Genomic DNA, 22556 nt, shown 5'->3' with positions numbered 1-22556 from the left:
TTCCTCCGTGCTTAAGGCCTTCCAAGCCGTGCACCTCACTTTTTGTTCCTTCTGCCTTCATGGGCCGGTGGCCAATAGCCACCCAAGGAGGAGGAGTCCCACATATTATAGGTGAACACATAGATTTAACTGGAGCCTACACTATTCATCATATTTTCAAACAGATGTTCTCACCCAAACCAGGAAGGGTGGTTTTTTTAATACTTCAAGTTAGAAAATAAAAAGGTAGCATGTACTTCACATGTTAGACAGCGACAGAGGTGGGATTTTAGGTATGGCACTGCAATATTTTTTAGAATGGAGTGCTAACTTAAAAACAGTTATCTTGAGAGCCAGGCGTGGTGGTGCACACCTTTAATCCCAGCACTCCGAAGGCAGAGACAGGCGGATCGCTGTGAGTTCGAGGCCAGCTTGGTCTACAAAGCGAGTCCAGGACAGTCAAGGCTACACAGAGAAACCTTGTCTCGAAAAAACAAACAAACAAACAAACAAAAAAACCCCAGTATCTTGAGAGCAAGCATGTGAGTAAATCAGGAGGACAGCATGGGTGCTATTTTCATATGTGAATGTGATGCCCAAAGCTTCCCTGCTCCCCATGCCAGGTGTGTGGTAGCTGGCACCTGCCTCTTTCCTAGTCTTTGAGTCAGACCTCTCACCTCTCAAGCTCACCTCCAACCCTCCTTGCTGCAGTTTCAGGTTGAGTAGGTGATCTAGTTTTTTTGCCATTACACACCAGCCTGCAGACCTGATCTGGGACCCTTTTCTGCCTTTCTTCCTTTTTCTTTCTTAACCCATGTGCTGATTTGAGTGAGAATGCTCCCACAAGCTCATGTTTGAATGCTTGGCCCGAAGTTTGTGGAACTGTCTGGGATGGGTTAGGAGGTGTGGCCTTTTTGGAGGAGATATGTCAGTGGGGTTTCAAAAGTCTACACCGTTCCACTTGGCTCTCTCTGTCTCTCTGCCTAGTGGTTGTTCTTTCAGTGTGAACGCTCTCATCTGCCACCCCAGCATCATGACGCCTGCCTGCCATGCCCTGGCATGATGGCTCCCAATTAAACTGTCTTTTGTAAGTTGTCTTGGTTCTAGTATTTGGCCACAGAAATAGAAAATCAAGACAACCTCCTTTGTCCCTGCCTTTCTTCCATTGAGATAAGATCTTATCTATCCCCGGCTAGTCTCCAGCCCACAGGGTTGAGATGGGTTAACCTCCCGGGAGTTCTGGGGTTACTGGCACGTGCCACCACACTTGCCCCACCTTCTGCTTTTATACAGTTTTGATTACAGTTCATTGGCTCTCTCTCATCCTTTCACGTGGGTTCTAGAGATCAAATTCCCACTGTCAGCCTTTGCAGAAAATGGCTTTACCCAGCGAGCCTCCTCAACAGCCCATGCTTTTTATATATTTTAAAAACCTAGCCTGATTTTATGAAAATAAAGTATAAGTCTAACTTTCATTCTTATATTAATGTCTACCTGAGAGTTAATTTTATTTTAGAATTATTTTCTTACCCTTTGATTATATAAATAACAGTGTTATATTTGTGTAAATAGTTCTTCAGTTTTCAATGATCAGTTGAATAAATTTACATGATTGTTACTTCTAGATGAAAGAATATAAGCATTTTTACAAACACATACAGACTATTGTTTATATTGAATCCTTTCTCTACCTCCCCACTTCTCTGTGTGTGTGTGTGTGTATGTGTGTGTGTGTGTGTGTGTGTGTATGCATGTGTATTGTGTTTGTAAGGGTTACATGCCAGCTACAAAGAAAGTTAAAGATCAGCCTAAGCTACAGAACACCTTGTCTCTAAAGCAAACAAACTAACTAACCAATTAATTAACCTAACTCACCACACTTGTAGTAATTACAAAGTGGACAAATCGCACAAGCATAATAATGAATGAAAAAAAAAAAAGCTCAATGTCTATGAAGTAAAAGAGGCACAAGAAGCACCGAGGTGCAGAATACTGAATAATGGTTAACTCTGACTAATGGCACACCCTGGGATAGGCTCAAAGCCTCTGGATAGTGGAAAGGTGCAAAGTCTCTTTGTGTGCTGTAGTTTATGGCAATTTATCCCACTCTGCAGTTAAGACTTGGTAACATTGCTGCTCCATCAATAGACTTCAAAATGGCTTGAAGGCGAAGAGGAAAGGAAGCAAAGGAGGGAAGGGTCCTCACACGGACAGGAGCACTGGAGTAGGAGTTACGACATTGTTCCTATACTTACTTCATCTCCTGGGTCAACCAGTCCTTGGATGGAATTAAAGAGAGATCCATAACCTCCCACTGTCACGATGATTTCTTCATTTGGATCAATTTGCTTTTGATAAATTTTTTCATATAAGCAGGAAAGAGCTTTCACAAGTGCTGGATGACCCTGTTGCATTAAAGATTGATAGAAAAACAAAAGTCCACCTTGAAATTCATTATGAAAACTATTTCTTTGAGGCAACGTAGCAATTTTAAAATTCGGGTTTAATATCGAGCGTCATCCCCACATTTGTACTTTTAAAAAAGATTTTATTTTTATATGCATGGGCATTTTGCCTACATGTGTGTATGCGCACCACATGAGTGCAGTGGAGGGCAGAAGAGGGTGCTGGATTCCCTGGACCTGAAGTTACAGGCAAGTGTGAGCCACTGTGTGGGTGCTGAGAACTGAAGGCACATCCTCTGCAAGAGCCACAAGTGATGTCACTCACGGTGTCATCCCTCCAGGCTCCAAATTTGTATTTGTGAAGTAGCAATAAACTTTAAAAGCTTTTGAGGGTTCCTCAATGGAGGCTTATGAAAACTTGCTGCTGATGAAAAGTGTCCATAAAAGAGAAGGTTTAGAAACACAGAATTTCAAAAGCATTTGTTTGGAATAGAAACGAACTCCCAATATACTTATAATAGCACGAACATTTCCTCAGTTAAAATGAATGTTAAAAAAAAAAAAAAGTCCTGCATTTGTTATATCCCCCAAATTTGCTTTTCTCAGTTGCTGGAGACGTTTTTCCCACCATGGACTAAGAGAAGGAAAACCAAATTTACTAAAGATATTCAAGTTAGTGTGGCTGATGGTGAACACTACCAGGAAGCAGAGTATCCACTGATGGGAAAAAAGTAGTTATCAAGGACAGTGAGTCCCTTAAGATGAAAGAGAGAGAAAATGACAAATGCATTAGGACAGCAACTCCCATTTGATGCATGAGAGATCATAAATATATTAAGTGTGAGACATGTAATGATTCTCATATTAAAACTTTCCCTTTAGTGGCTGGGGGCTTAGCTCAGCACTAGAGTGCTGGCCTACCAGGCCCAGAGTTCAACTTGTATTCTAAAATAAGTAATTTTTACCTTAGCTAACACGTGATGATTGCATTTATTTAAGGGGCAGTGTGCTACCTCAACATAAGATTGCAATATATAGATAAAAATCAGTAAATAGCATTTTGCCTCTAGCATTTCTTTGGAAGCTTCAATCTCCTCTCTTCTGTAATAGTTCTCCAAATACATAACAGGTTATTGTGAATTATAATCCCTGTCTGTGCTATAGAAGATGAGAATTTTTCCTTCCATCTCTCTGGGTCTCAGTGTCTGTTATTTAATCTCCCTGTCTCTCGTTCTATTTGCTCTCCCCAGTCTCTAGCACTTACTCTTCAGATCTCACCTATCCTTAGATCTCCAGTGTTCTGCTTTTACGTGGGACAAGATATTCCGAATCTGTCTTTCTGGGTCCACCTCATTATTCCAGTGAACGTGTTTGTCAACTCCGCCATTTTGCTGCAGATGTCTGGCTCTCCTTCTCTCTCTGGCAGAATAACGGTCTAACCGGGGAAGGTGCCATATTTTCTCCTATTCTTCTGATGGCTGATTCGGTATCTTCGCTTCAGTAAACATGGCTGTGGATGTCTGTAACATGCTGACTTCACTCCCTTTGCATATAAATCCAGACATTTTTATGTGCTGCTCATTTGATTTTTTTTTTGTTTTTGCATTTACTTATTGTGTTGGGGGAGGGGGGAGGCAGCATCCACGACACATTGTGTATCTGTGGAGGTTAGAGAAATATCGCAGAATTGTTTTTCTCCTTCCACCACGTGCAGCCCAAGGATCAAACTCAGATTTTGAGCCTTGACAGCAAGTGCCTTCACCCACGGAGCCAGCTTGCTGGCCTTACTTCCAGTGCCTTTTGTGGTACTTGCACTAATTCACAGTAACATCAAGAGTATAGAAGAGCCTTTTTTCTCCTTCTTCTTTGTTATGCTTTCCTTTGTAAATAATAACTGTTCTGACTGGGCTGAGATGATGTCTTACGGTTTTATTTTCATTTCCCCGTGATAGTAAGCACCTTTGCTTATTTTTGCTATTGTTACCTGTGCTTTAGGAGCCCTTATTTAAAAAAAAAAAAATCAAATCCTATACCAATATCTTAATTTATTTCCCATACATTTTCTTCTACAACTTTCATAGTTTCAGGTCTGATATAGGGGCTTACTGACTGAGCATGCTGGCCAGTTGTACCTTAGCGTATCACAAGCTTGAGTTATTTGGAAAGTGGGAACCTCACATGAGAAAAAGGCCACAAGGTTGGTTTATGGACAAGACTGTGGTGCACTTTTTTGACTAATGAGCGACGTGATTAGTCTGGGAGGGTCCAGCTCCTTGTGGACAGTGTTATCTCCACTGAATGGCTGAGCAAGCCACAAGGAGCAAGCCAGTAAGCAGCATCCCTCCATGGCTCCTGCATCAGCTCCTGCCTCCAGGTTCCTGACTTGAGTTCCTGTCCTGGCTTCCTTGCATGATGGACTTAGAAGTTATAAGATGAAATAAGTCCTTTCCCCAAGCTTCTTTTGGCCATGGTATTTGACCAGAGCAGTAGACATCTTAATGAAGTCAGTGAGACCATGAGAGCCTGTGACAGTCCTGCCCGTGCTCCCATTCTCATAGCAATGCCCAGTGCACACTATTTGGACTTTCGTAGTTCAAAGTTAATCATTTTTTAATTTAAAAAAATATGTTATTACACATATATAAAAGAAACTACATACAGCAAGAAGAACCACACACAAAAAAAAACCCAGGAATTATGTTAATGTTACATTCATAGTGTTTTTGCTATCTTGGTGAGTCTAAATTTCTGAATGTAAAACATTATCAATCATATCTCATCTCTATCAACCTAAAACATCTATCTAGACCTAAAAACATCTTAACCCCTAAACAACTAAGCTTAATTGTAAAACTGAACTATCTGGTCTTCAACCCCATCAGAGACTTGAGAAGGAATAAAAATTACCTGAGTAAACAGGAAGTGCAGGTTAGCAGCTTCCAAAAGGAAAAAAATGACAGAGTCACCCAAAACTCTCTATAACATTGGAGCATCAAAGTTAATCTTAATCTAAGAAGTATCTGTAAGAAATGTCTGGGTACCTGGGCATTCTGACACAGAATACAGGATAGGAGGTGAGAGAGGGAGCAGGCATCTAGTTAGGGACAGGGTTCTTTAAGAAGCCAGTGCTAAGGCTTCTTAAAGTGTTAATGGGATAGCAAAGACGTTTTGAGAGAATGTTTTCCCTTCCTTTAATGTCCTGAGATCTCATTTCAAAACAGGAGTCAATGAAGACTCAAAATAGGACTGTGAAAGGGCTGGATGTTGGAGAAGGCCAAGGGACTCCTGAGGTTCCCAGTTGGGAGAGTTGATCTTAGCAAGTGAATTTCCTTTAAGGAAGAGGGGTTTTCACACACACACACACACACACACACACACACACACACCAGCATGAGGTATCAGTGTATGCCCCACATGGCCCTCATAGACTCACAAAGCCCCTAGTGTATTGGTTCAGGTTGTCAATTACTGCAGCCTTTGCTAATTCTTCTTTTACATATGAAGGAGGGGAGATATCTGGAAGGCCTTGTCCAAGATTCACAACAGAAGGATCTGCAGCCAACTTAGTGAATTCAACCCTGATTCAAAAGAAAAAAAAAAAGAGACCACAAAAATTAGGAAGTGTTATAATTATAGAGTTAGCTTCAATATCATATGCTATCATTGTAAAACAAACAAGCAAAAACAGAGGACTTAGTCTTTAGTGATTAAAACAATGAGTTCCCAACAAAAATGTTACTACTGATAAGATGAACTCATCCTGCAAATGATGGTTGAAATAATGACCTTAACTTCCTTAGAGACCTCAATTCAGGGACATTCATATTTGAGCCATATATGTATGTGGATATATATACATACAAATATATGTTTATATGCATGTATATGCAATTATATATGCATAAACACTTAGGGGGAGCCGTTACTAGTTTTTCTTATCAACTGCTAAAACTAGAGCTAATATGAAAAGTTTAACTGGGTGTGATGTGGCTCATAAACTAGTAAACCCTGCGAATGCCTGTAATCTAGCACTGGGGGAGCCTGAAGCAAGTGGATCAAGAGTTTGAGGTGAGCCTGGGCTACAAGCATAGCAAGGCCCTTAGTTCAAGGAAAAAAAAAAAAAAAGCAAAGAGTTTGATGCAAATTTCATGAAAGCATCAGGCAAACTTAGTTTTAGATTTTTCTCTACCACGTATGCAGTGCTAGCCCAGAGACTAGCACATGGGCTAAATGAGTCTGTTGTCATCTGTATGGATGGATGGCTAGCTTCCTCTCATTTGGTTTTGATGGAGATTTAAATGAATGGTTTCATTACTGGATTGCAGCTGAAGCTTAAAACCCAATTTAAGGGGCCCCAGGGGGCTTCCCCACATGATCCTTTGCCTCACACTCACCATACGTTGCTGTCCAGGCCTTCGATTCGTTTGGCATTTTTGAATTTCGAAGCCATTTTCTGAAAGATACATCGAAGGTTTCTTTTAATTACTGAGTCAAAACTCAAAGAGGTCAGTAAACAAGGGGACATTCTCCCCTTTTCCATCTGTTATCTTGTAAATGGTACCAAGGGAGGAAGTTTTAGAACCCAGTGCAAACTCCTAAGGGATTGTCCAACTCTTCCCTACTGCTCTATAGAATGCTTTTGCCTGTGCCCTCGTGTCTTCATGGTCTCACCCAAGGACAAAGAACACCACCCCAGTACAACAAACCAATCAATTTAAAGGCATGGAATACACTCAAGAGCTCGGTAATAATATTAAAGGAAAAAGTTTCAAGAGACTCTTAAGCCATGCTATGAAGTCACATAACACATTATGCAGAGTTCTGAAAGGAAATTCCTCCTGTTGCTTACAGGAAGAACTCAATAAATGGCCTTAAACCCCTTAATAATGGATTACAGATAATGCTAGCTAACATTAGGAAGCAATGCTTATGTGCTGGGCGCTGTTCATATTGGCCCGTATGTAGCACTGTTAAACCTCACCTAAAATGAGCAAAGTTGAGGTTCCATGAAGGTGGAGTTGAAAAAAACTTTTCACATCTGCCAAAGTTCCTAAGACAACCTCAAACAGGCTCGGTCCAAGATTTGAGCCCATGCTCTGCTGTAGCCTATACTTACATGATCTACCTACCATCTTCCACAGTAAAACCGTCTAAATATATGACCAGAAGTTGCTGCTAAAAATATAGTAGCCATTCACATCAGGTCTACTGATACAAGCAAGCAAGCTAAGATTTTAGTAGGAAAATATTAGAAGTTATAATACATAATATTTCACTTCTTTCCATTCAAAAGCTACGCTTTAACGATCTCTGAAAGTATTGAATTAGCTTTAAGTTCATTGTTTGCCGGCTCGTGGGAAAAAAAAAAAAAGACTGACAGCATTTTTGTAAGGAATTTTATAATAGAATATTAATGCAATTTCAATTCAATCGGGGAGAAAGATGATGATAATGGTTATTAAATAGACCATTGTTCCCATTCTATTTCCAGTAACGATACTGAAGAAATAGCTTTCTCGGGCTCCTATGTGTAAACGTTGAACCACCAGGGAAGGGAATCACAAGCAAATTCTCTGGAGGCTAACACGCTTCTGGAACAGCATTTTGATGAAGTCCTACCTGAATGCAATGTTACTCTAGAGAATATAATTGTAAGACTCAAAAGACAGAAAAAGATATTTTCAACAAAGGCCTTTCCTTCTTTCTGAAACAACATTGAGAACTTAATGATTCATTCAGCATGTGACCAGAAGTGCAAAGCAGATTCATACATTTAAAAAAAAGTCAAGGCTGGGGGATGGCTTAGTGAGTAAAGCACTTTCTGTGTAAACGTGAGGACCTGAGTTTGGATCCCAAGCACCCATGGAGAAGTTGGGCTCTCCCGTGACCTGTAACTCCATGTTCTTCTACGTTGAGAAACAGGGGTATGCCAGGCAGCACTGCTTTTTGAATATTCACAAATACAGCAGCAAGCATTTCTTTGGCCTGCAAGCCTCCGTTTCCTTTTTCTCAGGGGTGAGAATGCATGCTCTGCACTCAACTCAGACCCTGGACCCCACAAGCTCTGTCCCTGCACTTGGCTAGCTCCTAGTCCACCCGCCACCTTTGTTACTCATGTTAGACTTTGCTTCCTGCTCTTCCTACATCAAGATCAAGAACTTCAATGGGCTCCTGTTAAAACACAGTCCTTTCTAGTATTTCTTTCATTCACTTGTATGCCTTTAGATTATAAAAATATCTCTTGTGCACTACTGTGTCAGTGAAGTTTCTCTCACAGGCAGTGTGAGAGATTTATCTCAAGGGTTTGGTCATACTGCTGTGGGGCTGGTAAATCTGCAATATGCAGAGCAGATAACAGGAGAAAACCTGCTCAAGATTACAGCTTGAAGCTGAGGTTGAGATTCTCACTTCCTAGGTGGGGTGTTCAGTTTTGTTTTGTTTTGTTTGTCCTCAAAAGACATTAATGGAATACTGACTCATCCATTTTTAAGGCTGCTGTAGGGCCAGGGAGCTGTGGGGTGCGGGCTGGAGTAACAGTCCTAAGTCAGCAGTAGTACCCCTCCCCCCACTGCCCTAGGCCTGCATGTTCCGGTGTACACAGTCCTGCTCCCCTACCTTTGGCCCCCAGGGGGTCACATAGCCAGGTAGCTAGGTTAAACTTCCTTTCCCATTATAAGGTCATGTCCAGTAGCACCTGGAATTCCTCCCCAGGCCAATGAGGTATCCCCAGCACCCTGGCTCTAGCCAATGATGTACTCACCCTGAAAGCTCCTGCACACCCCTCAAAGGTTTCAGTAGCCTTTGTTCTCCCCCAACTAAGTGAGCTGTCTCACTGAAGCTGTCTCCTGAGAAGTCTGTTTCTCACCATGCTCACAGCTACCCGAGGTCTCTTTCACTCACCCCTAGCTCTGCCTGCCTCTGGCTTCCCCTCTCTGGACCCAGTACAACAGGCTAGGAAACAGAGCCTGAAAGCAAGCTGCTACTTAGCTTTCCTCAAAGCCCGCCAACTGCATTTTAATTTCATCTAAAAACTACCTTCACAGCACACCTGATGTTTGTGTGCTTAGGTACCTGTCAGCCAAGATGATATCATCAGAGACCACGATACAGCTCTATGCCTGGGACATGGTGCATTTTCAACAAATACACGCTGAGTGAAAAAAATTCATTCACATTATAGTGTCATTGATGTTAAGTTAGGCACTTATGTCAATCAGCTTAAGTTAATTTATGCTTTGGTAATAAAGGACCCCAACTCTCTCTCTTTCTCTCTCTCTCTCTCTCTCTCTCTCTCTCTTCTCCTCCTCCTCTCTCCCTCTGTGTGTATGTGTGTGTGCGCGTGCGCGCGCGCGCGCATTTGGGTGTGCATTTGAGTGTGAAGGTCAGAGGATAACTGGGTGTTGGTCCTTGCATTAGCTGAGACAGAGCCTCTTGTTTGCCCTTGTGAATCCCTCACTAGCGCCTGAGTTTCTGGGGGATTCTGTTATCCCAGCCTCCCATCCTCCTCAGGAGGGCTGGGATGCATGCATGCTGTCTTGTTCAGCTTGGTGTGGGTTTGGGGGCTGGAGTGCATGTCCTTACCCTTGTACAAGTGCCTGAACCAAAATCTTCCCAGTCCCAATACAATAACTATAGCATAAAACTATACCACAAAAGCACCAAAACTCAGTGGCTGCTCTGCTCGATGTCACTGTCATCCAGAGACACAGGCCAGCCTCGGCCAAGAACACTACCCACTTTAAGACAAAGACCTTAGAAGCCTGCTTGGACATAAACATATTGTGTCTATTTATACATTTTGGTCAAGGTGATTTCAAGACTGGGCCATGGAGCCGGATTATGTAAGTGACTAACAAGGGGAGCAATGAGCACTTATGGAAAAAAAAAACTAAATAAAGTCGAAATCAGACAGATAGCTGTGATAGGTGCCCCTTAATTACATAGGCTGAGGCTATAGAAATGAGGTCATTGGGGACTGGAGACGTGACTCAGCAGCTAAGAACACTGGCTGTGCTTCTAGAGGATGTGGGTTTGATTCCCAGCACCATATGGAGGATCAAAACCGTCCCAGGAGATCTGACACCCTCTTCTGGGCAGTAGCCATGCACAGACATACATTCGGACAAAGCACTCACACATAAAAAATTACAATAAAGATGCTTTCATTTTCTTTCAAGATGCTTTGTCTTCAAAAAAGAAAAAGAAAAAAAGAGATAGGCTCATTGCATAAGCAATAGTTCAGATGAGGCCAGTAGGGTGGGCTCACATCTGTAGGGTGGGCTCACATCTGTAGGGTGGGCTCACATCTGACCCACTGGTTCTGCGCACATTGGGAGAACATCGCGTGGAGGGCATTGCAGAGGCGACAGGGATATAGGAATGCACAAGCCCCAGGAAATGACTGAAAGCCAGGGAAGACGTTTCCTTCGCTCTGTACTATGAAGTGTCTCTATTTACAGTGGTCTCAGCCTTAGGTCTCCAAAGGCAGCGAACAAAACAAAACAAAACAAAACCAAGCCTCCAGTTTTTTTTAAGTGTTTGCTTTGATAAAGTGACTTGGGAAATCAATTGACTAGTGGAAAGCAAGAAAGTCCCAGGTAAGAAGCCACTGAACCTGCAGAGAAGTTGGTTAACTGATTAGAACTACAATGACCATGGAGAGGTTGGAATGTTACAAGTCAGAGCCCAATTACCATTTGTCTCAGGTTATTTTCAGCCCCTGTAAGAGACTCGGTGTCTGCCTTGACATATTTGTGGCTAACAGATTAAAAAAAAAAAAAACCAAAACCTTTGAACTATATTCACTTAATAGATCACTAGTGTTGTCAATCAAAAGGCTGAGTGTCATAGATAATATCTGAGGCCCATTGAAGAGAGGGTCACCCCCCAAACACACACCCCTTGCTCTAACCTCCCCACCTCACCAACATATTTTAAATGTGGCTTGATTTATCTTTCTTCATTACCAAAGCTTCATCAGCTATTAGCACCCTGGAACATGGAATTTGGGGCCCCCTGAATCTGTGCTCCTGAGCCAAGATCATTCCTATTTGGCTCCAGATTAAGCAATCTCTATCCCCTTTGAGGTGAAGAGTGAGTCTTTACAGGGACAAAGGCCGTAAGATACTCTACACTGTGGGCACACCAGACTCAGGCACAGAGGCAAATGATGGGTAAAATCTACTTCTCTGAGGCAGACCCAAGCCCAGGAAGTTACAACGGTCTTCTAGGCACAGAAGAGGACGTCTATAGGTCTGGTATGATTTTCGGATGCAGCGAAGCAATGTGAAGTGCATCTTTTTCATCAGTTAGATTTCAGGCGTGGCATATTGAAGAGCTGCTGCGTTTCGCAGACATCGCGAGCTACCTAATCTTTCCTCGGCTTGAAGGGAAGGGTGCCTCTCTCGAGCTTCCCCACAAGGTGGCGAGCTTAGCAAAGATACGGAAAAGCTTGAACAAGGTGCGTTCCTAAAATGAAAGGAATTGTAACCGGAAGTTCCAAACTGTATACATTATAAGGACTTAATGCACAAGATTTAACGCATGCAGGTGGGTTGAGAGAGGGACAGAAATGCCTCCTAAATGAGGGGCTGATGGTGAGGAAATCAAGGCTGTCGAATCTGTACAGTAGAAGTCATTAAGTATTTAACCAGAAGAGCCAGGGTGACATCCAAAAACTACTAGAGAGCAAGAAAGGCCAAATAGAAATGGGAAAGCTGTATAAAATGTTCCAGTGCACACTTTGTTGTATTTTTATTTTACTTGTTTTTATATATTTTGATGTTGATGCCCACCGTGATGGCGCTTGGGAGACTCCTTCACTCCTTAGCTTTAATACTACCTCTTCAAAGCTTAAAACACACCGGAAACCCTACACTGAAACTCTACACCGGTCCCCAAACTATGCTGTGGTTTCTTTTGTGTAGCACAGAGATGTCACTCAGGCTTCTGTAAAATCTGGGACTCTGAGGACCGCCCTGGCACATTATCAAGGTTGGACGGAGGCTTGCCCTGGCACATCAGATGCCGGTGACAGCCTAAGGCTATCGGATCTCTTATTATTCTGAGACACGGACTAAGTCTGCATGTCTTTTGGAGTTAAATGATATGAGGGCTCATGGCACTGTTGGAAGCGCAGAGAGGCTCTCCAGCTCCCAGGTAACAGGCGGGACCTTGAACCCCACAGGGTTTTGTTGCTTCTCTGATTTTACTACTTTCAGTCCCACCCTCCAGATTCATTATCATAAAGAGACGGAAAATTGAGGCACCCAAAACTGTCTCTAAAGCACATTAAGCCTGACAAATCATCAGGGAAACGGAAATTAAAATCATGAGACATCATAATGAGTCCATTAAGGTGTTTGTAGACACCAAATGTTGTTGCCGAGGATGCTGGCAACTGGGATACTGTTTGAGCCTGGTGGGAGTATGTAACAGCATGGTCTGGTCCTCTGCATTCGATGGCTAACTATGTTGCTCTCTCATGCGCTTTGTTTTTTTTTTATAAGCAGATAGCCCCAAATGACCTTGTTACCTTGCCTCCCTGAGTGGCTGAATAAAAGGCCTACACCTGGGCAGGGCAGAAGTGAGAGGCGGAGCTAAGGTTTGTGGTCTTGAAAAAGAGAAGGATCTTGGGTAGAAGGAGACTGCAGGAAAGAAGGCACTGCAGGAAAGAAGGAAGCAGAGCCACCACAGGTTAGCGTGGAGAGAAGCACATGGCCAGATCCGCATCGATAGAGGAGGCAGCCCAGAGGAGAGACATAAGCAAGTATTTGGGATTATGGATAAGACGGGGCCCAGATAGAAATTATTAGAGCACATGGCATGGGTTGGGGGCTGGGAGATAACTAGATAGCTTCGGTGGAAAAATCTGCCCAGCCCCAGGTAAAATAAGGCTTATTCTAAAATCTATCTGGTGTCTGTGTCTTACTGTTTGATAGTGGGCTAACTGAAACCGCTGCAATATATATAGGCTTCTAATACTAAACATCATTAGTACTTTCTGTAACAGAAATGTAAAGGGGTCCAGACAGTTTGGGAAGTGGTTTGGCAGTGATCTAAAAAAATTAAACACAGCTTAAATATAATTTAAAATAAACTGAACTTCTCACTGTGAGGTGTTTACAAGAGAGGGAAAAAAAACCAATGTCTAATAAATCAATGTACAGGGAACACTTCACAAGCTTATGCAGAGAAAACCAAACCTGAAACAACCTCAGGCATATCAAAGGGTTGAAAAAGACAAGTAGACAATGGCGCATCCCATACTGAGCTAGTCCTCAACAGTGAGGAGAAGGAGCCACTGATGAACTACACTTAAAATCATTGTATGTATGGAAAACAAAAACACAAGCAAGGGCTGTGTGACATATTCCTACTTATATAAAATACAAAAAGTGGCAATTAGGGAGGCAGAGGCAGGTGGATCACTGTGAGTTGGAGGCCAGCCTGGTCTACAAAGTGAGTCCAGGCTACATAGAGAAATCCTGTCTCGAAAAAACAAACAAACAAACAAGCAAACAAACAAAATACCAAACGTGAACTGATCCTTAGTGACGTGACGGGTGTGTTAATGAAAGGACTGGGGTTACATCTCAGTGGGGGAACATTTGCTGACCGTGCACAAGGCCCTGATTCACTTTGCGGCACCACAGAATATGGTGTGAGCTACAGACGGACATGAAGATTGTTTCAGGGGTGATAGAGACGCTGTGTGGTTGCTTGCGGCCTGGGTCTCATGGTACAATCCTCCAGCAAACGATCACCGAGCTGTCATCTTAAAGCTGTACTTTGTTGTATCTAGACAGAGCTGACTTGAAAAGGGTGTTCAGAAATCGCGCCCCCCCCCCTTTCTCTCTGTGTACAAAAAAATGTTCCTCAAGGAAAAGTTAACAAAATTACCTCATAGATTTGAAATTTTTCAAAGCATTAGCTACATATTACGTTCTTTTGCCACTAGATGGCAGCTCAAACACAGACCGCTGCAGCAACGATGGGAAAAAATATCAATGTAAAATTCCGGCAACCTCTTGAGTTAGTTTAGTTAAGATTTAAGAATGAAGCAATTACAACAGATGCAAAGCTGTGGGTATTCAAATGAAACTTCTAAGCAGCTGAGATTTAACCGCTCTATTTTATACAGAATTATTTCTTTTTTTTTTTTTAACAGAATTATTTCTAAACTGAGTTTGGTGGCTCATTCTTGTAATCCTACAGTGTTGCAGGCTGAAGAGAAAGGATCAACATAAATTTGAGGTCGGCATGGTCTACATATCAAGTTTCAGACCAGCCTGGGCTACATAGTGTCACCCTGTCTCTGACAATAAATAAGCAGACAGCAGGCACAGTGATGCACACCTCTAACCTAACAACGCAAGAAGTGGACGCAGGGGATCAGTTCAGAGCCAGCCTCAGCCACCTGGCAAGTTCTAGGTCAGCCTGGGCTGCAAGAAACCATGTCTGAAAAACCAAACCAAGCAAAGCCAAACAGCCAACAGATGAAGATAATTGTTTTTGAATGTGATATGCTCACACTCTCTGGGAGATGGGTGTGTGCTGGAGGAAAACCTTACATAACAGGAAGCCAGGCACTGGCCTCAGCACAGCCACACAGGACTGATCCTAGGGGCCGGGAGTGTGAAATACGATGGTTCTCCTCCTCCTCCTCCTCCTCCTCCTCCTCCTCCTCCTCCTCTTCCTCCTCCTCCTTCTTCTTCTTCTTCTTCAAGACAGGGTTTCTCTGTGTAACCTTGGCTGTCCTAAATTCACTCTGTACTGTAGACCAGGCTGTCCTTGAACTCACAGTGATCTATCTGCCTCACCCTCCCGAGTGCTGAGATTAAAGGCATGCACCACCATGCTGGTTCATGTTGGGCCTTCTTTTCTTTCTCTTTCTTTCTTTCTTTCTTTCTTTCTTTCTTTCTTTCTTTCTTTCTTTTTTGAGATGGGGTTTCTCTGTGTAGCCATGGCTGTCCTGGGCTCATTTATTTTTATTTTTAATTTTTAAAAACTTTTTTATTAATTTATTCTTGTTACATCTCAATGGTTATCCCATCCCTTGTATCCTCCCATTCTTCCCTCCCTCCCATTTTCCCCTTATTCCCCTCCCCTATGACTGTTCCTGAGGGGGATTACCTCCCCCTCTATATGCTCATAGGGTATCAAGTCTCTTCTTGGTAACCTGCTGTCCTTCCTCTGAGTGCCACCAGGTCTCCCCCTCCAGGGGACATGGTCAAATATGGGGCACCAGAGTATGTGAGAAAGTAATATCCCACTCTCCACTCTACTGTGGAGAGTGTTCTGTCCATTGGCTAGATCTGGGTAGGGCTTTAAAGTTTACCACCTGTATTGTCCTTGGCTGGTGCCTTAGTTTGAGTGGGACCCCTGGGCCCAAATCTGCCTATCATAATGTTCTGCTTGTAGGTTTCTAGGACCCTCTGGATCCTTCTACTTTGCCATTCTCCCATAATTCTCTCATCTAGAGTCCCAGTAGGATGCTGGACTCATTTTTTAGATCAAGCTGTCCTCAAACTCATAGCGATACACCTGCCTCTGCCTCCCAAGTGCTGGGATTAAAGGCACGTGCCACCATTTCCAGCACATCGGGCCTTCTTAAATGGAACCAGTATCAAAGTCAGTTGCTGGAATTTTTGGAAAAAACAATTTGCTTTTCCTTGCATCAGTTCCTTTACTTCAAATAAATTTGTGCTTATTGGCTTCTTTGAATTCATGCAGCTAGGGACACAGCTAAGTAGTTGAGGGCTTTGCCAGCATGCATGTGGGACTAGGGCTAACCTCCAGGATCAAAAACAAAGTGGGGAGCATGTCGGGAATACAGCCTGGCATGGTGTGCAATGACACACACTTGTAACAAACACAACCTGGCATGGTGTGCAGTGACACATACTTATAGCACAGCCTGGCATGGTGTGCAATGACACACACTTGTAACACAACCTGGCATGGTATGCAGTGACACACACTTATAGCACAGCCTGGCATGGTGTGCGGTGACACACACCTATAACACTGTGTGGAATGGTGTGCAGTGACACACACGTATAACACAGCCTGGCATGGTGTACGGTGACACACACTCGTGACACTGCCTGGTGTGGTGTGTAGTGGCACACACTTGTAACACTGCCTGGCATGGTGTGCAGTGACACACACTTGTAACACTGCCTGGCATGGTGTGCAGACACACACTTGTGACACTGCCTGGTGTGGTGTGTGGTAACACACACTTGTGACACTGCCGGGCATGGTGAAACACACTTGTAACCCTAGTGACAGTAACTCTTGTGTCTCACCTAACACATGACTATCGGACAATTCTCCTAGACTACATCCCTCACCTGAGTGACCCCCCTCCCCCCAGTCTCTACCAACCCTGAAACTATCAAGACAGCATCTGAGCTCCATGGACAATGAAAATGGCCACGTTTGTTTCCCCATCTTAATGCAGCCTGCCTGACAACCATCAATGTATTACATAAATATATTGACTCATCACTGTAAAAGTTCACATGACGGCTCTCCTGAAGGAACAGGTCATTCAGAGCAGCTTGGATCTATATTCAGGGGCCGTCCACACAATCGCTCATTTTCTTAACCCCTCCCTCTACCTTCTCCCTGGTCTCTTTCCAATCCAGAATTGGACTCAACGATCTGCAGGGACTCAAGTGATTCTCCAGAGAGGGCGAAATGTTTTATCTGCATGACAACTTTAAGATTTGTCTCTCTGTCTCTGTCTCTCTCCCTTTCTTCCTCCCTCCCTCTCTCTCTCTCCCTCTCCTCCTTTTCTATCGTTAACCACTGAGTTATTTCAAAGTAATCGTGGGCCTTATCTCATTATTCTCCTGCTTATTTGCTGTGTATCTTTGAGAAACAACTGCAGCATCTTTCCCATAATAATACTTCTTTGGCATCAACTTACAGCTACTCCACACTCACCTTTCTCTTTAGTTTTTGTGTGGTTACACGCATGACAGGTGGGCAGTTTTGTTCTGCACAAGCTCTGTAACAGACCAGGTTGAAGCTTCAAAGTGGATTCTCCCCACCACAGTCTAAGCTGCCTAAGTGACCACACAGACAGACAACCAGGAGGAGAGCTTAATAGTCAACTTTTCTAAGCGACTGTACCAAATGGCATGGTCACGAGCTTGCTTCTGTCTTAATCTACTCACAAGGAGAAATGGAAGCAGCCCGCTGCTTAGCTTATGTACCACTTATTTACTTATTTTCCTGTCTTTCTTTCTATCAGCTGGGAGGCCAGCTCCATTTCCTAGGCCCACCTGGAACACTTACTCTGTGAAATAAAGCGTTGCCCAATTCTAGAATAAAAACAAACAAACCACACACAGTAATTAAGGCCTTCAAACTAAGACTGAGTCAAACACCTAAATGAAGGAAGTCTACTTGTTGCGATTCAAAGGTCCTGGTACACTATAAAGGGCTGGAGATCCACATGCTTACAGGAAGCACTAGAGAAACTACAACTGTTAAACACTCAGGCTTTTTTTTCTTTAATGGATGAAACCGACACCTGGTCGCCTGGAGGCTCTCGTGGATGCCGTTTAATAACCTGGTGATCTTTTGCTATTCGGGAGCCAGCCCTCTTCCAAATCTCCCTTATTCTGAGCATTGTTTTCTTAGTCAATAGAACTCATCCTTGTGGAAGAGGTCACAGGTACTTTGCAAAAGACATGTACCTTGCAAGGGGTTTGTTGTGACAACTGTCACACTCCTCAAGTTTGAACCAGCCTGAGGCTGGTTGCCTCTCTTGGTTCATTTCTCTGCTGGCAGTAGAGCTTGGAGGGACCCTCCACAACGAGTCATCCCAGAGTAATCCCTCAAGGCTGCCTCCCACCCACTTCCCATGCCAAGCACTGACAGCAGAAGCTGGCTCTGTTCTCCATCCTGTGGCATATGACTTGCAGTCTGAATTTGATTGCTTTTCCATGCCATTTCCTCTGCTTCCTAATCAGTTACAGTTAGATCAGCAGTTCTCAACCTTCCTATTGCTGTGACCCCTACAATATAGTTTTTCATGTTGTGGTGACCCCAACCATAAAATTATTTACTTTGCTACTTCACAACTGTATCTTTGCTACTGTTATGAACCATAATGTTAATAAACCTGACATGCGGGGTGTCTGATATGTGGTCCCTGTGAAAGGGTCATTCAACCCCAAAGGGGTCACCATCTGCAGGTTGAGAACCATGACCTTAGATGAACTGGAGGTCATCAACCTGCCCATTTGTACTTTTAGTCACAGCAATAGGACAGGGACTTCAGCAAGTGAACAAGCCTGTCCCATTCCCGTTTTTTCATTTGTAACATACAGAAACTCACGTTCGAGTTGACTATCTGTGTGAACATGGAATAAGAATGGTCAGCCCAGTGAGCCGCAGACAAGCAAGCAGGAGCTCAAAGAACCAATTGTCTAGTCAGCGATGAGACTCCTTGAGCCCACGTCACAGAATTTCATTGCACTAAAACGCCTACTAAAAGTCCCAGGGAAATTGCATCTGTTTCTATTCTTTAAACCAAACAAGAGAAAATACGAACAATAATGTTGTCTGTCTGTGACAGGCAATACCTACTGCAGAAGTGGAGAGTCTGAGGGCTTTCGGAGAATAAACTGTCTTTACAGGGTTTGCTCTGCAGCCAAGGGAGTAGAGTCTCCTCCGGGCCAAAAACATGCTAGAGAAAAGAACCATTGAGAGCAGAGTCAATGTGCGTTAGTTATTACCAGACACCTGAACGCAGCAGAGAAATCACATGCTTAGATAAATATGTACACACTAGAAATTTTAAATTTGCATTTACTTGTTGTGGTATGAATCTTTGTATGTATCTGCGCTGAGTGAGGGACTCACAGGACAACTTGTGAGGATTCCATTCTCTCCTTTGACTCTGTGAGTTCTAGAGATCCAACTCAGGCTGTGGAGCTCGGCAGCAAGCCTATGTACCCACTGAGCCATCTTGCCAGCCTGGAGCACGTTTTTTTTGACAACTGAACTAGCTTCCTTCCCACCTCCCTTCCTTTGGGATTCTCTTTCTACTCTATAGTATTCATTTCTGGAATCACCCTAATACTCTTCTTTATCTTATGAAAATAGAGACCCATATCCAAGTTGGAGTTCTCCAGTGGGTCCCTCCTCTAGGATCTCGGGAAGAGAGGAGGGAGGAATTGTAGGAGCCAGAGGGGTAGAGGACACCAGAAGAGCAGAGCCCACAACACCAACTAAGTAGGGCTCACAGAGCCTGAAGCTGCAACCATGGAGCCTGCCTGGGTCCACACTAGGTCCTCTGCGTGTCTGCGTGTATACTATTAGCCTGGTGTTTTTTTGTTTTTGTTTTTTAATCAAGCCTAGCATTAGCCTGGTGTTTTTGTGGGACTCTGCTCTTTGGACCCTTTCCTTCTACTGGGTTGCATCATCCAACCGTGATGTGAGGGTTTGTGCCTAGTATGACTGCATCTTGTGCTGTGTTTAGTAGATATCCCTGGGAGGCCTGCTCTTTTCTGGGAGGAAAAGGAGGAGGAGGAGTGGATCTGTGGGGAGAGAGGAGGTAGGGGGAGGACAGGGCCGAGTGTGTTGTAGTGACTGGGAGGAGTGGAAGGAAGGAAAACTGTGCTGGAGATGTATTGAAAGAAATAAATTTGAAAAATACACTGTAAAGGAAATATGCAAGAGATTAGAATCAAAATGGAGTCACTTGTGTCAACCAGAACAAAACCAACTATCTGTATCTTAAGGGGGAGGTTATAAAGCTACAGTTGTTAACATGTAGCGCAAAAGGCTGTCAACACCACAGGCTGGTACAGAGGACTACTACAACTTTATAAACAAGGGACTGTGTGTTCAACCTAGGAACAAGGCAACTGGTTATAAATCACAGGGCCAAGAATAAATGTTTCAAAGTGCTTAGTCCTTCAGAGGGGTGAGGGGGAATTGAGGGTGGGGGGATGGGGGTGTGGTTGGGATTGAGCTTCCCCTTGTGTGCTTAGCATAGTGTCATATGATTGTAATCCTAGCACTTGTAAGAGTAACATAGGAGGATAATATGTTTTGGCTAGCCTGGGCTACATAGCAAGACTGTCTCAAGATACCGAGTGACTGGGATGCAGCTCAATGATAAAGGGCTTGTCTAGCACAGATGAAGTTCCGTGTTAAACATCGCACCCTAAAACAAAAGAAACACCCTAAAGCCACTTCTCCTTGAACTCCCTCTTTGAGTATGCCCATGGTTTAATACTCAGAGTTTCCTATGCATTCTGTTGTCTCCCTGGTGCTCTGCAATTCTCAAATAAATATTGGTACTCTTTTGAGAAATTTCCTCAAATCCATTGATGTTTTGATGTTGACAACACTTAATACTGTAAACTGGAGATTTGTGAAGATATTCTAAATTAAATTATAAGGCTTTTAGGCCAAGTATGTACTCCTTTAATCCAGCACTCTGGAGGTGGAGACAGGTAGATCTCTGTGAATTCAAGCCCCGCCTGGTCTGCATAGTGAGACCCTGTCTCAACAACAACAACAACAACAGCAGCAGCAACAACAACAACAAAATACAGTCTTTGATCCATCATAAACAAGACATTTAAGTAAATAAGAATAAGTTTTAATATCCAGAATAGATCATTTTAGGAACCAGTCAAATTTTGGAATCATGCGGTCATGTGGGTAACAGTCACTAGTAGTAAAAACACAATTTATTACTACTACTACGACTATTACTACTACTACGACTATTACTACTACCACCACTATTTTGGTTTTTTGAGCCAGGGTTTCTCTGGCTGTCCTAGGCTCTTTGGAGACCAAGCTGGCCTTGAACTCACAGAAATCCACCTGCCTCTGCCTCCCAAGAGTGCTAGGATTAAAGGCGTGCCCCACCATGGCCTGCTTAAGAAGACACTTTATAATCTGGGCCCCCGAGGGCGTTGTCTGCAATCCTGCAATCCTAGCTACTCCAAAGAGTGAAGCTGAAGAATCAGAATACTCATCCTCTCAGTGTCTAAAGTTTTGAGGCAGGGTCTAATGTGGTCCAGCTTGGCCTTCAACTTCCTATGTAGCAGAGGCTAGCCTTGAACTCCTGAGCCTCCTGTTTTGATTTCCAAAGTGATGGAACTGCAGACATGTGTCACTACACCTGGCTTCTTCAAACAGGTTGTTTGGCAATTGGTAGATGCTAGTAGGTCCTTGACAAACAACGAGAGGCTATGAGTCTTAGGTAAAATTTGAAGATGGGCCTTTCCCAGACAACTACTTCAATAGTCCCCAGTGACATAAGAAGAATGCATTGGGAACTGAGTCTGTACCTGTAGGGAAATCATTTAGTCTCAGGAAAACATAGGGAGGTCTAGGCAATAAAACTTCATGGCTGTTCTACTTAGACTTGGAAAGATTTCCCAGCAAACTGAGCTCACTGAGACTATTCCCCCTGAATGCATTACAAAGTAGTACCTAACCATCCAGGAAATCTCAGACTAGGAAGGGTGGGACTACAGCTCACTGTGCTTGAGGGCACACATTAGGACTGGAGGATGGATTTGCACACGTGAGGACAAGACTTGCATATGCAAATGCTGAGGCTTCGCCTATCCAATCCCAGTTTGTGTGATCCCTGGTTCCTTCAAACCTAGGGCCATGCGTAGGCTAAGCAAAGCTCTCTAGCATTCGTATCAACATTCCCAGTTCTTTCTTTTCTGGTTGTTTTTCGAGACAGGATTTCTCTGTGTAGCCTTAGCTGTCTTGGCCTCGCTCTGTAGACTAGGCTGGCCTCGAACTCACAGAGCTCCGCCTACCTCTGCTTCCCTGAGTGCTGGGATTACAGGTGTGCACCACCACGCACAGCTCCCAGTTCTTAATTTGAAGGGCAGTCAAACTAAATTGTCTCCAACTCCTTAGGTAGCCTCAGGCTAACCTTGATGACACCCTTGCCCTCGGGAGTAGCTGGTATTGGCTTATGTAGCCCCCTTGGTTTTTTTGATTTGTGAAGCACTGCTTTGACAATTAAATATAGTGTGTTTCCAACTTGCTAGAAAGAATCGAACTTTTTCCATCCTATTATTGTCAAATTGGCTTATTGGCTTTTCAACCGCCAAGGGGACAAACCCACTGTATTCAATTACAGATTCCGAGACAGAAAAGCAAGCT

General features: G+C 43.5%; 1 protein-coding gene across 3 annotated transcripts in view; it reads right to left on the bottom strand.

The window, feature by feature from the left end:
* Positions 1-22556, bottom strand: part of KYAT3 (kynurenine aminotransferase 3) — a 46932-nt gene that overhangs the window by 21566 nt on the left and 2810 nt on the right. Inside the window, exons 2-5 of one of the 3 annotated variants that reach the window (XM_084756105.1) lie at positions 18993-19092; positions 6779-6837; positions 5818-5962; positions 2235-2384 (exon numbers count right to left, since the gene is read on the bottom strand). In XM_084756105.1, coding sequence (XP_084612231.1) covers positions 2235-2384; positions 5818-5962; positions 6779-6837; positions 18993-19091 — 453 coding nt within the window. In that variant the 5' untranslated portion in view covers position 19092. Of the gene's footprint in view, positions 1-2234; positions 2385-5817; positions 5963-6778; positions 6838-18988; positions 19093-22556 lie in introns of those variants that run through there. The other 2 variants (XM_084756107.1, XM_084756106.1) reach the window with 2 other exon arrangements.

The sequence above is a fragment of the Acomys minous genome, assembly GCF_964271855.1.
Source record: "Acomys minous genome assembly, chromosome: 14".
Classification (NCBI taxonomy): Eukaryota; Metazoa; Chordata; class Mammalia; order Rodentia; family Muridae; genus Acomys; species Acomys minous.
The sequence above is the reverse complement of the archived record's forward strand: the minus strand, read 5'-3'. Positions and strand labels throughout refer to the sequence as shown.